This window comes from Xiphophorus hellerii, chromosome 7 (assembly GCF_003331165.1).
Source record: "Xiphophorus hellerii strain 12219 chromosome 7, Xiphophorus_hellerii-4.1, whole genome shotgun sequence".
In the NCBI taxonomy this organism is placed as follows: domain Eukaryota; kingdom Metazoa; phylum Chordata; class Actinopteri; order Cyprinodontiformes; family Poeciliidae; genus Xiphophorus; species Xiphophorus hellerii.
Window position 1 is genome coordinate 679,682 of NC_045678.1, and position 14,875 is coordinate 694,556.

The 14,875-nt window shown below is 39.6% G+C and overlaps 1 protein-coding gene and 1 long non-coding RNA gene across 5 annotated transcripts in view; one reads left to right on the plus strand and one right to left on the minus strand.

Annotated features, from left to right (window-relative positions):
- wdr4 (WD repeat domain 4) overlaps positions 1–14,875 on the plus strand; it is a 48,016-nt gene that overhangs the window by 15,841 nt on the left and 17,300 nt on the right. For all 4 annotated transcript variants that reach the window (XR_004339836.1, XM_032567051.1, XM_032567053.1 and 1 more), the window contains exons 6-8: positions 9,656–9,716; positions 9,996–10,100; positions 14,448–14,512. Coding sequence is in view for 3 of the 4 variants with exons in the window: in XM_032567051.1 (XP_032422942.1) it covers positions 9,656–9,716; positions 9,996–10,100; positions 14,448–14,512 (231 nt within the window). In the remaining variant the exon portion in view is untranslated. The remainder of the gene's footprint in view (positions 1–9,655; positions 9,717–9,995; positions 10,101–14,447; positions 14,513–14,875) is intronic.
- Positions 12,123–14,439, minus strand: LOC116722772 (uncharacterized). The gene is made up of 2 exons (XR_004339838.1): positions 13,024–14,439; positions 12,123–12,869 (listed from the first exon to the last, which is right to left on the minus strand). It is a non-coding gene; the product is annotated as an uncharacterized LOC116722772 (long non-coding RNA).

The following is a 14,875-nucleotide window of genomic DNA, read 5'->3' on the forward strand; positions in this document are numbered from 1 at the left end:
CATCCACCCCCGGGGCCTTGCCACCGAGGAGCTTTTTAACCACCTCGGCGACCTCGACCCCAGAGATTGGAGAGCCCAACCCAGAGTCCCCAGGCTCAGCTTCCTCAATGGAAGGCATGTTGGTGGGATTGAGGAGGTCTTCGAAGTACTCTGCCCACCGGCCCACAATGTCCCGAGTAGACGTTAGCAGCACACCATCCCCACTATAAACAGTGTTGGTGCCGTACTGCTTCCCCCCCCTGAGACGCCGGATGGTGGACCAGAATCGCCTCGAAGCCGTACGGAAGTCTTTCTCCATGGCCTCTCCAAACTCCTCCCACGCCCGAGTTTTTGCCTCAGCAACCACCCGAGCCGCATGCCGCTTAGCCCGCCGGTACCCATCAGCTGCTTCCGGGGTCCCACAGGCCAAAAAGGCCCGGTAGGACTCCTTCTTCAGCCTGACAGCATCCCTCACCGAAGGTGTCCACCAACTGGTTCGAGGGTTGCCGCCGCGACAGGCACTGACAACCTTGCGGCCACAGATCTGATTGGCCGCCTCGACAATGGAGGCACGGAACACGGTCCACTCAGACTCCATGTCCCCCACCTCACCCAGGACATGATCGAAGTTTTGCCGGAGATGGGAGTTAAAGCTCCATCTCACAGGGGATTCTGCCAGACGTTCCCAGCAGACCCTCACAACACGTTTGGGCCTGCCAGGTCTGACCGGCTTCCTCCCCCACCACCGGAGCCAACTCACCACCAGGTAGTGGTCAGTGGACAACTCTGCACCTCTCTTCACCCGAGTGTCCAAGACATACGGCCGCAGATCCGATGAAACGATGACAAAGTCGATCATCGAACTGCGGCCTAGGGTGTCCTGGTGCCAAGTGCACATATGGACACCCTTATGCTTGAACATGGTGTTTGTTATGGACAATCCATGACGAGCACAGAAGTCCAACAACAGAACACCGCTCGAGGTCTGATCGGGGGGGCCGTTCCTCCCAACCACGGCCCTCCAGGTCTCACTGTCATTGCCCACGTGAGCGTTGAAGTCCCCCAGCAGAACAAGGGAGTCCCCAGGAGGAGCACTCTCCAGTATCCCCTCTAAGGACTCCAAAAAGGGTGGGTAATCTGAACTGTCGTTCGGCCCGTAAGCACAAACGACAGTCAGGACCTGTCTCCCCAGGCGGAGGGAGGCTACGCTCTCATTCACTGGGGTAAACCCCAACGTACAGGGTCCGAGATGGGGAGCAACAAGTATGCCCACTCCTGCCCGACGCCTCTCACCTTGGGCAACTCCAGAGTGGAAGTATGTCCAGCCCCTCTCAAGGAGACTGGTTCCAGAACCAGAGCCATGCGTCGAGGTGAGACCGACTATTTCTAGCCGGAACCTCTCGACCTCACACACTAGCTCCGGCTCCTTCCCCACCAGAGAGGTGACATTCCACGTCCCAAGAGCCAGCTTCTGCAGCCGAGGATCGGACCGCCAGGGTCCCCTCTCTTGGCCGCCACCTATCACACAATGCACCCCTCTCACGGGTGGTGGGCCCATGGGAGTGGGGGCCCATGTTTCCTCTTCGGGCTGAGCCCGGCCGGGCTCCATGGTTTAAAGCCCGGCCACCAGGCTCTCGCCAGGCCTGGCTCCAGAGTGGGGCCCCGGTGACCCGCGTCCGGGCGAGGGAACACAAAGTCCAACATTATTTCTCATCATTGGGGTCTTCGGGCTGCGCTTTGTCTGGTCCCTCACCTAGGACCTGTCTGCCTTGGGTGACCCTACCAGGGGCATGAAGCCCCAGACAGCATAGCTCCTAGGATCATTGGGGCACTCAAACCCCTCCACCACGATGAGGTGGCAGCCCAAGGAGAGGATGCTTTTTGGTGCAAAATCCAAATCATAGGCACACCACCTCATAATTTTAGATGTATCTCCTATTCTGCACATTTTAGCCAATTCCTGCCAGGACTTGAGAAAGCTACCTGTTATGGAGTCTTCTGGGATCTGCTGTTCTTCCTGTAATTTATAATCACTAAGTCGGGCTGTTATTGGGATTCCTTTTATTGTCGTGCCTTCTATTTCCTTCCATGCTGCGGTGTATGATGGTGAACACAGACTAAAGGTCTCAGCTGGGCTGCATGGTAGCATTCCTGAAAACAAGGGAAGGCCCATTCCACCCTTTTCTTTTTTTAATTGCAGAGTTCTAAACTTAATCTGGCCTTTTTACTCTAACCCTAACCCTGCCACAAATACCTTGCTATTAATCTATCCCATTCTAAGAACTGTTTAGGAGGGATTCTGACTGGTAAACACTGAAATAAGTACAGCAAATGTGGAAGGACATTCATCCTAATGGGTTCTATCCAGGAGCTTAAGCTTAAAAAGGGAATAACATTCCATCTATGTATATCTGACTTTATTTTCAAATTTAGTGGGCCATAATTTATATCAAAAAGTTTATTCATTTAGCTATAGAACCCTTGGCAATGATGATAAGAATGCGAACTGATCTATTTGGCATTCAGTTGGGAAACCAAGAGCATAGATTGGCATTATATGCTGATGATCTGATAGTTTTTTTGACAAGCTTGTCCATTAGCATCCCAAATTTAATGCAACAAATAGAGTTGTTTGGTCAGTTTTCTGGCTACAAAATAAATGATTCAAAGTCCTCTATTCTATTTTCGAACAGGGACGAAAGACTGAACCCGGTTATACAAACCCCCTTTATCAATGCAAGAGAGGGATTTGTGTACCTTGGTGTTAAGATCACCTCAGACATTAAAACAATTGTATCAGCAAACTATGATCCTCTGGTCAGTGAAGTAAACGAGTCACTGAATAATTGGATGATAATGCCCATATCAATGATTGGCCGAATAAATGTGATTAAAATGAATATATTGCCAACATTTTTGTATCTTTTTCAGACAATTCCTTTGCCTCTTCCAAAACAATTTTTTGTTGGTTTAAATGGTATTTTCAGTAGATTTATTTGGAATAATAAAAAACCTAGATTAAGACTTCGCCTGTTGTACCTGCCATATGAGAGAGGGGGGTTGCAACTTCCTAATCTTAAATTGTATTATTGGTCCGCCCAGCTACGTTCAGCTATGTTTTACTTCTCAACCGAATCACCCCCAGCATGGATAAAAATTGAACAATTAATAACAAACCTTAGATTAAATCTGTATTTGTATTCCGCAAGACCAAAGCAACTGATAAAAATGACAAAAAATCCCTTTCTGAAAAACACAATTGATGTTTGGTATAGGACCCATCAATATATTGGAGATACCCCTTCCATTTCCTCTTTCTCACCCATCTGGGGGAACAGATATTTTAAGACAGGGACAGCTGATGGAGGTTTCAAAATCTGGGCAAATAAAGGTGTACAGAAACTGGCAGATCTTTATAAGGATGACAGGCTTCTTACATTTGAGCAGTTATTCCAAATATATAGCATTCCAAAGAAACACTTTTATAAGTACTTACAAATTAAACATTTTATTATGTCAAAACATAAAACGATTGAATCCAAACCACCACTATCATACCTAGAGAATATTGTGCTAGGAAATTTAGAGAGGATAGGTCATATTTCTTTATTTTATATAGCTTTACTAAGGCACGATGAGGAATCCAGTGCAGATAAATTGGATGCATGGAGAGCTGACATCCGAGAGGAGATACAAGTAGCGGACTGGAATACTGCATGGGTAAAGGCCCAAAAGCAATCAATCAATACAAGCATGAAACTCCTTCAGTACAAGTGGTTGATGAGAACTTACATAACTCCAGTCAAATTGAACCGCTGGGTGCCTAACATCCCAGATATCTGCTGTAAATGTTTGGTTGGAAGGGGTACTCTCTTTCACTGTGTATGGGAGTGTCCAAAGTTACAACAATATTGGAACTTGGTTACGCAAACTTTGTCAGAGATCGTTGGAGTGAATGTACCTGCTGAAGCCAAAATGTGTGTTTTGGGTATTTATTCAGAGAACTGTGTTTTTAATTCCAGACAGTTAAAATTGATTGACTTTGGACTCCTGCAGGCCAGGAGATTAATATCTCTATACTGGAAAAAAAATGGATATACCATCAAATCACATGTGGGTGAAGGAGATGTCATCCTGTATGGCTCTGGAGCAACTCACTTATATTGTCAGAGGAAAAGGAGCGAAATTTGAAAAGACATGGTCACCGTTGACCGAGTTTCTGAAACGTTACAAAGGACATTAAGAGAACTGTACAGAGATTGCTGGTTTTTTCTTTTTTTTCTTGGTTTTTTTTCTCATTGTTCATTATTGTTTATTTGTGTTTGTTTGCTTTGGGGACCAAGTTATTCAATGAGAATCTGTGTTAAGTGTATTACTGTCACTTGTTCTTTTTTTTATGTTATAAAATTCAATAAAAAATATTCTTCAAAAAAAAAAAGTTTATTCACTACCCCAATTGTTTGGGGTAGTGAAACACCCAAATATGTGATAGACACTACATCCCAATTCCAGTTGTACACAGTTTTAATTGAAAATGGTGGATCATAGTTAAATGTTAATACTTTTTATTGTAGCCAGAGATTAAACTAAACTCTTCTAGCAACTTCATCAGTTTTGGGATTGTCTGTGTGGGCTGCATTATACTTAAAAATCAACAGCGAACAAGGATAGTTTTTGCTCCCCAGATGTCATTGTAACCCCTTTTATATCTGACCTCTGCCTGATCAGTTGACCCATGGGCTCTATAAACAAGGCGAAGAGGAGTGGTGACAACACCCCGGTCTAGTTCCTTTTTCCAAAGTGAATGAATTGGTCAAATCTCAATTAATTTTAATTAAGTTGGTTTATTATATAGTGATTTAAATGTGTCAATTATAGTTGTATGAAATCCAAATTTTGAAAGCACTTTATATAAAAAAGACCACCGTACCGAATCAAATGCTTTCTCTGCATCTAAACTTAATATCAGTGCCTCTAGTTTTTGCTGAGTGACTTCTCTCATAATGTGTAATGTTTTTCTAATGTTGTCTTAGGTCTGTCTTTGTCTGACAAAGCCAGTCTGATCTTTATGTATTAAAGCTGGTAGTATGACTTCTATTCTTTTAGACAGTATGGAGGTGAAGAGTTTATAATCATTGTTTAGAAGACTTACAGGACGATAACTCCCACTTTCCAATTTGTCTTTCCCTTCCTTCGGTATGACTGAAATCACTGCCATGAGGGCGGAATATTTTTATTTTCTAAAACCCAGTTGAAAGTTTTCTCTAGTGTTGGAATTAGTTGGTCTTGCATAATTTTGTACCATTCTGTAGTGAATCCATCTGTTCCTGGAGATTTCCCCCTTTTAGTTCTCCTGATTGCTGATTGAACTTCCTCTTTTGTAATTTTGGATATTAATTTCTTATTTGTTCATTGGAAGATTGATCTTTTCCAGAAAGGCATCGATCTGGTTGTCGCTGGTTGTCTGTGATTGGGAATATAGTGTTTTATAGTATTTTGGAAAGCAGTTTTTGATTTTCTCCAGATTAGTTTATATTTCCTTTGTTACATTGTTTCTTATTTTATGTATAGTTCTGCAGGCTTGTTGTTTTCTTAACCTATATGATAAAAGTTTCAAGGATTTCCCACCTACCTCATAGTACTGTTGTTTTATAAAACTAAGGTTTTTTTTTATTTTCTGAGTATTTATTTCATCTATTTATTTTTTTAGTTTTATAATCTTATATTTGGTGTTGTCATCTTTGGGAGACTTTGCATGTTTTCTCTGTAGTCTTTTCAAATCCTCTTCTAATTCCTGGAGTTTTTTTTCTCCGATTCTCTTCTCATAAGAGGTTATGGATATAATTTTACCCCTAATCACTGCTTTTACTGCGTCCCAGATTATAGGAGCTGTCACTTCCTCATTATAGTTATCGTCTAAATATAAATTAATTTCACATTTTAATTTATTTCTAATGACCAAGTTATTCAGAATGTTAGAGTTCAGTCTCCACAGAGTGGACCTTCTCTTATTATTCAGACGGATTGAGATGTAAATGGGACCATGATCTGAAAGAGTATTGGATCCTATTTCACAGCTGTTTACCCTAAAAGGATCTCCCTTGAACATAAAAAAGTAATCTATGCGGTAGGGCTGGGCAATGTATTGAGTATACTCGATGTATCGCAATATTGTCAATTTATTATAGTTAAAATGGCTCTATCGCAGCTATCGAGTATAAATTGTTGTTCAAATAATAAACTTTCGCCGTCAAATTCACTGCGAGTATGGTTTATCCGACACCCTATGAATGCATCACTAGTCTCTCCTCTTTTCCAACCTGAAAATTTTCTACCAATCAGACTGCGCGGCGAAAACAAACAACATGGTGACAGCGAGAGTTTGAGGCGAGTTGTGAATGAGACGTGTAACTGAAGAGGAATCAGTTGAACTCGTCTAGTTCCAAAGAGAAACAGCGCTGGATCAATAATTTGTCAGTGGTTTGGATTTTATATGGAGGATGTTGAACAAAATTAGGTAATTTGCGAAACATGTTATAAAACTATTGCCATAAAAGGTTGTACCACAAATTTATTCCCCCCCACCCAGGGATGGATCTAGAATAATATCTATGGGGTGCCAAGAGGGGAGCAAGGATTTTTCAGGGGTGGCAGCATATGCCAGCATATACTGTATATACAGTACAGACCAAAAGTTTGGACACACCTTTTAATTCAATGAGTTTCCTTTATTTTCATGACTATTGACATTGTAGATTCACACTGAAGGCATGAAAACTATGAATAACACATGTGGAAATATGCACTAAACAAAAAAGTGTAAAACAACTGAAAATACCCCTTATATTCTAGTTTCTTCAAAGTAGCAACCTTTTGCTGTGATTACTGTTTTGCACACACTCTGCATTTTCTTGATGAGCTTCAAGAGGTAGTCGCCTGAAATGGTTTTCACTTCATAGGTGTGCCCTGTCAGGTTAATAAGTGGGATTTCTTGCCTTATAAATAGTCATGAAAATAAAGAAAACCCATTGAATTAGAAAGGTGTGTCCAAACTTTTGGTCTGTACTGTGTATATATATATATGTATAGTTTTTAACAATATTTTGCATTGTTTCAAAATGAGCTTCATATAGCACTGAGGATTAAATATAATTTCTTAATGTAGTATAGTTAATTATTTTTACGTCTTTCATACTGCTGTTAATTGATATGTATTACTTAATTGGACAGCACCTATTAATCGCTATGTGATGCATTCAAATCAATCAATCAAATTTTGTTTGTATAGCACATTTCAGCAGCAAGGCATTTCAAAGTGCTTTACATCATATCAAACAACAATCAACAAGAATCAACAATCAAAACACGACATTAAGTCAGGTTCCATCAATAAATTTGTAATTGATTACGTTTCAAATACAATCCTAAACAGGTGGGTTTTTAGTCGAGTTTGCATCCATAAAAGATTTACCTGTTACACTCCTACTGTGTTATATGGAACAAAATACCTATTGCTATTTATATTCCCACTCACGCTCACAATCACACAGTTTAAAACGATGTAGACAGCATTTTAATGGGTTTCCAGCACGAGGCTCCATACACCTCTTTCACGGGATTTCGAGCAGGGACTCCGCCGTCCCTCATGGATTTTTGTGCAATTCTATGGTGTCCATAGACATTGTGTCCAGAAAACCATTCTATTCCAATGCAGGACGAGCAGAAATCTGTCATGAAAATATTACTAGCGCCATCATTTATTATCAGATATATCAATTAAATACGATTTAAAATAAAGCTGAGAAAATTAATGTTTGATACATAAATTCTCCATATAGAAACAGTTTGGTTTCTGTTAGTTCTGTCAAGGTGCAAGAATGGGCAAATTTCCCTTATATTGGTCAATCGTTTTATTTTAAATATGCTGTAGAAGCCGTAGTTTGATGACTGTTATAAATATCGCCACATTTTAAGAAACAGAGGGAATTAGTTCAGTTTTTGTCACTTGTTTAAGTTTTAATAATTGCAGTGGCTGCAGTGTGCCACAATAAAGGTGCAATAAAAGCTGATAAATAGGTGAAGAACAAAACTAGACAAAACCACTTCTATTCTGCTTTTTCTTGCTCTCTGTGTCGACATTACCCTATACGCGGACCTGTTGCCATGGCAACCGACAGAAAACAACTCAAAGAGCAGATAAAGCAGAGATTACATTCAGTCCTATCAGGGGAATCAATACCAAAAACAAATATTTCCCACACAAAAAAGTATGCAAAAACACCAAAACAGAACATTCAGTCTGTTACATTATGTTGTCAAGCTTGATGTCTATATTGTCATTATTAATATATTTTCGCCTGAACACAGCGGTGGTTGATTAGCTGATTTAAACACCTGCTCTACTGATGACTTGGTGTGCAGGTTGTCCTCTTTTAGTGCTAATGGAACCAAAACACACCGAACTGCGCAGCACATGTTAAAGTTATCAGAGTCAATAGCAGGCTAGCTATAGTTAGGCTAGCATAACTACCTCACTGCTCACTTTTTCAATATTTTCTCTAAATAAAAATTTTTTCCTCACCTGTTAAATGTGAAACACTTCAACCTTGTTATCTATGGCTGTCAAAGGGTTGAATTAACCACTAAACATTGCGTCCTTTTGTCAGATTCTATGGGTGATTGTGGTATTTTCCTGACCACCGATATATCTGACTTAATGGACAGCAATGGCACGTGTGTGGCGCACAGTAAGCCACGTCATGTCCAGTCCAGTAATATACATCCATCCATATATGTAAATGCTGCTGCCTCGCGCTCTGTTCTTCTCTGCACATTCTGCTACTGTCAGGTTACATTGTGTTGCATTCAATGTTGTCGGAAAAAAAGAGATTAATGCGCGTAATGTCAGATTTGCTATAACTATTTATTGAATTCATTGTCGCCAACTGGGGTGGCAACAGGGGTAGCAAGGCTCTTAGTTGGGGTGGCAACTGCCACCCCAGTAGATCCGCCCCTGCCCCCACCAAATGAGACTATTCTTTTTCATGCCGTTCATAGCCGTGCTGCCACAGCAGAACTATAACGTTAAAGTGAAACCTGGAGATGTAGGTATGATTCATTTAGTGCTATGCAATGGTAAAAATAACTCAAAACTACTCATTCTTTTTTTCTCTCTCTGTCAGCTTTGCGATACACGCAGACTCGTTGCCATAGCAGCTGACAACAACGCAACTTTATGTATCAGGATTCAGCACCAAAAACACTCAAACATTTTATTTCTGTAATGACTGAAGGTAACATATGTACTTGACTGTGATGTAAAATGATATTATATGGATGGAAAATACTGGATACTGCTTGAACGTCACTGTTTTAGCTGTGTTGTTAGCATCTATTTTTATCAAAGCCCACAATAATTGCTACTTTGCATCAGATTTACAACAACTTTTGAACTTTAAATAATTCAATGAATGTTATCATCAAATTTGTTTGATTTTGGACATGAATGGAAGCATTTACTTTAAGCATTACTTTAAGTTAACTCTGTTAAGTTTTACTTAACAGAGTTAAGTAAAACTTAACTCTGTAAATCTGATTAAATTTGACATGTTTGCTCTTTGGTGGTGAGTGGAGGTGCTGTGTTAATAAAATAAAGTTGTAACGTTTTTTCTATTAGGTTTGTCAGCACGCTAGAGATCCCAAAAGGACATCCACACTGGCTGCTGTCCGGATCAGGGGTATGCATGTGTGTGTGTGTTTCCCTTTGTTAGGCTATGCACTTAGGTAATCTCTTATTTGCAACACTGATACTAAATTTGGTTTTATAGACATGCACCACCGTTCAAATGAGAGTTGCAGGAGTTATAAAAATTTAGGGTGTAAAATGCATTTGTCACTTGTTTTGGATGCTTTCGTTTGTTTTTTTAAACCTGTAAAAATCTGAGACCATGGGTTTAATGCTGATTTTTATCATAAAGAGCTGTAATGATGAACCTGTCGAATCTTATATTTGTCAGGATGGAACAGTGAAGCTGTGGGAGTTTGAGTCTGGTCGCAAACTGCAAAGCTGGGACCTTGGACAGCTTGAAGACAAGCTATGCTCTGATACTGCCAAAGGAAATGTAAGATGATCAAATATTGTCTGCAAAAAAAAAATACTTTTGCTCGTTCAGTATTTTAAATCAAATACAATAGATTATAGTTTATTAATAATTTTTAAGATACAAAGAATAGGTAAATTTTTATTTGCTAAATAATAGTTAAATAATTGTCTAATATTTTAAATCTCTACATTCTGTCTTTTAGTTTATTTGGAAATTTCTTTTTGAATCATATATAATTTTCTTTCTGCTTCACAATTGTGTACCACTTTTTGTTGGTCTTTCACATTTAAATTCCACTACTTTTATCTAGGGCTGGGCAATATGAGGAAAATCTAACATCCTGATATACTGTATTTTTGCTATATCATGATACATGATATATTTTGTGATATTTTTAAATAAGCTCCAGTGTTATTTTAAACTATAGACCCCTTGCAGCAGGATGTCACCCACGCAATTTCCCTGCTAGACTTAAATGTAAGCTCTGTATATGAAAGAAAAAGGGATGCAGTACTTGAATTGCCTACACTATGACTAGATAACAAAGTCAGAAAAAAGTTTTAATTAAGAAAAACAAATAATGATTGACAGGGAAGTATGTCAGTTGCTTGCTTGGCTTTGACAAACTTAAAATATAGTTGTGCTGTGGAATAAGGTGTGTTTTGGTTCAGCTTAAAAATAAAAAATGCAACCTACAGACAAACTGATGGATCATCTCAGTAAAGCAGGTGTTTAAATTAGCTAATCAACCACCGCTGTATTAGCTTGGCTAATAATAGCAGTGGTAGCTAATCTACCACAGCTACCATTTATTAATAATCGCAAAATACACATCAAGCCTAAAAACATAAAACTGTAACGAACTGAATGTTCTGTTTTACGTTCTGTTCTATCCTGAAACTTAAAGTGGCGTTGTTGTCAATTGCTAGGGCAACGAGTCTGTGTGTAACATAAAGCCGACACAGAGAGCGAGAAAAAAGAATGAGTGGTTTTGAGTTATTTTTCCCGTTGCCAAGGGAGGAAATCCCATTTTATTATTGGGGAGGACAATAAACAGGGAAAATTTTAAAGAGCAGTGTTGGGTGGAGGGGGGTGTCAGCAAAGTTACAGTGAAATGTAACATAAAATGTGGTTTAAAAAGTGTTTCATGTGTTCAAGCTGCAAAACCAAAAACGACTAGTAGACATTAAGAGTGTGTTTTTCTCAGTATACAAACTGTTGAGACCCATAGAAGTCAAACTAAAATTTAAATGTTTAGATATGAGATTGGCTCAGTGTCACTGATCTAATATCTGCTATACCTTTACAAAAACAAAGGCTCTATGTTGGAGATGGTAAGAAATAAAGACATAATTTTCTGTCTTTCTATGTGCTCTGTCTCTCTGCTCTCAGCTCCCAAACTCTGAGCTGTTGGCTGGTTGTAGCGATCAGCCCTTCCTGTTTCAAATTTTCTCATTAACATAAGAGTTAGAGAGCTAAATATGACTGAAATATTTGCTACCTTTGAGAAAAACAAAGCTAAGTCTATGAAAGAAATGCAGCCAGTTTTGATTTCCAAGGCATAACGAGGCAGTTTATCATAATTCAACCAAAGTAATTAAACAAACAGCAGTCTGGTGTTTATTGTTAATGTGTTTCACCCTATTGAGCAGTGGAAGTAAATAAAAGGTTTACATGTCTCTTGCTTTAAGTATTTACTTACGGGAAGGTTTTTTGTTTGTGCTGTAGAGACACAGCTAGCTCCACACTTCAACGGCTCTAACAGAGCCTGTGTCATTCTGCAGTGCTGCTGTTGCTCCTCCTAAATATTGGACTGAACCATTGTTCTAACTGGTGGGGGGGAAACTAAGAATTTATTCTTATGTTTTTCTTAGATAAATGGCAGACATATTTCATTCTTTGTTTCTTTTGCCTTTTCACATTGATACTGTTTAAATACAAAGATTTCTTTTATGATTTGTTGGGGGGGACAATTCTAGACTTTTCCAAGATTGGGGGGGTCCGCACCCCCCACCCCCCAAACCCCTGGCATTTCCACCCATGCCCACTCCACACATTAATGTACATACTGTAGTTTGTATGGCATCAAGGTCCTAATACAATCCTCCCAAAAATGTGAGTACCTTTAGACAGAGTGAAATAACATTGTATTGTTTGTACATTACACGTTATATAACAACATTATATGTGTATTTCATTGACACTTGATATGGTAGATTTCCAGTAAAGGCATCTAAAAGTGAGCACATTATTCAGCAAACCAAACATTTTGACATTACTGTCGGGGTTGCTATTAACAAGAACCAAAAATACAAGTCATGTTTCTTAATTTCTACTTCGTACAACATAATTCTATCCACTCACTGTTTAGCTGTCTTCTTGGAACATATTCAATGTAGGAAAGTCAGAAAATGTTTCCAAAACTTGTAACCTTAATTAAGCTTACAAGTTTTACAAGGTTTACAAGGTTTTACAAGGTTACAAATTATCTGATGTTCAATATAAATTGAGTATCAGATGAATCATAATTAAACATTTGAGAAATTAAAAACAGACAGATTAATGCATTTAAACTCTGTGAGAACACTAGCCATATTTTGTAAATTAGCAAATGTTTTATCAGCACATTGAGCTCATCTGATTCCTGCTCCAGAAAGGTGAAGGTCTCTGGACATCCTGAAGGTAAACACCGACTGACAGTCAGGAAGACAGACACTGATGAAACATCCTACAACTCAGAGGCTGCAGAAAGAACCACGATGGTCTGCGGCAATAGTTTACCAACATCTGAAAATAGATTGGAATATTATGAATGTGCGGCACCAGCATGCAATTCTGTCACTAAGTTATTTGCAACACCACCCTGGCTAAAATTGTCACATGCATATTCGGCACTACAAGTTTTATGGTAGTTGGAAAACATAAATCTGCGTTATCTTACCCTGCAACGTCTGGGTCACCTGCTTTCCTCCAGCTACAAGGTAGAAATCAGCTGTCCTTCTCACCACATTTACAGCATTCCTCCTGTTGCGCCTTTTCTTGAAATCTAAGAAAAATCACAATCAGGCTACAAAGCAATAGCTCAACTCTCTCTTCTTCTTTTGACTCGGAAAAACAACAACACGCCTTATGCTGCATAGTAAGGAAACACAGCACATGGTGTTGTCCACCTGGAGGCGGGGCGCTATACCCCCTACCGCCAGCAGGTGTCACCCTGCTACAGATCTAGCCGGGTCAGTGGAATTTCGTAGAGTGGAGTGAGGCCGGGCAGAGTAGAGCGGGACTACCGAAGTAGAACCAGTGGAAAAGGGGCATATGATTGATCCTAGTCCACACCCCAACAAGACTGCAATCCAATATGTGGGCATGGCCCAATTTATCCATAGCCCCCTCTAAAAATCTTTTAAAAAAAATCAGGCCCAAGCCATTCTTTGACCAACAATCATAAAATTCGGTACACATGTATCTTGACAGGACCTAAAAAAAAGTTTCTTGGAGACGTGGCCCAAACCCAACAGGAAGTCGGCCATTTTGGGTCAAAGCAGTTATTCTGTATTTTTTGTATACATTGTATCTGAGCGAACTCCTCCTACAAGTTATAAGATGCAGATTTCAGAATTACTCACACATGCACTCTCCAGTGTGTCTTTCAGTCTTGAGGCATTGTAGGTCAATAGTTATCAAAATCTTTTTCGTATATGAAAGCATGTGGGCGTGGCCAAGTCCCAAAATCTGCCAATTCACCATGTAAACACCAATAACTTCCACACACAAGGTCACAGGTTTATCACACTTTTATCTCTCATTACTGACCAACACTGATGGCATCACCTTGGCCCTGCCTCTTTTGAACAGGAAGTCACCTGTTTTCTTGCCAGTTCTCTTCCTTTTACTCTATGATTCATATAGATTTGGACATGTATTTAATGACAGAACAACATAAAACTAAATCCTTCTGTCAACACTGGCTGGTAGCTGATTTTTTTGGGCATCATCAGGGAGCACATTAATGACATCACTAAACACTGCCCACTCTGAGAAAATACTGAAGATTGTTGGGTCATTCATCCTGCTTCTCCCTCTATGTGATGCAATATTAAAACCATATCCACTAAGCATAGATAACCGTGGCACTGAGCTGTGATGGCCGCCAATGCTGCTTGCAGCTTTAATTTCTATTGATATTGATATCATTATTGTTTTGCCTAGCCATATAAGAGTGGCCATAAAATGGAAAATAAATAACAACATGCATACATTGCCCTTTTAAAGTTTCTGAAATATTTGCTTTTAATGAAAGATTGCTGTTTCTTTTCCTGTCAGTATACTATCAGTTAAATCTTTAAATCTGTCTTTATTTTCCAGAACACAGCTGTGTTTCGTATCTGCAGTTCCCCAGGTGGCCGTGATGTAGCTGTGTTGTGTGACGGGTGAGTGCAGAGTCCCTGGAAATCTGTTTTCTACTCACACATGCACACTCCAGTGTGTCTTTCTATCTTCATAGAGACTTTGCATTGACTTTAACTCATATTTCATTCATTTCTACATGCTGAACCTTACGCTAAACCTAACCGTTAACATGTTTAAAAGCTGTCTGTCACTGTCATATCCTACTCAGCCAAGCTGCAGTAATGCTGGGCAGGTCTGGTGCAGGGTGCAGTGGTGTAGACATAAGCTTAGGATGGACAAGCCTATCCAATCCACCATATTATGCTGGAACACATTTCACAAAGAATTATTTAGTGCTATGAATTCTAATCATGCTCTACAAATAATAAACGTTCATAAACAAA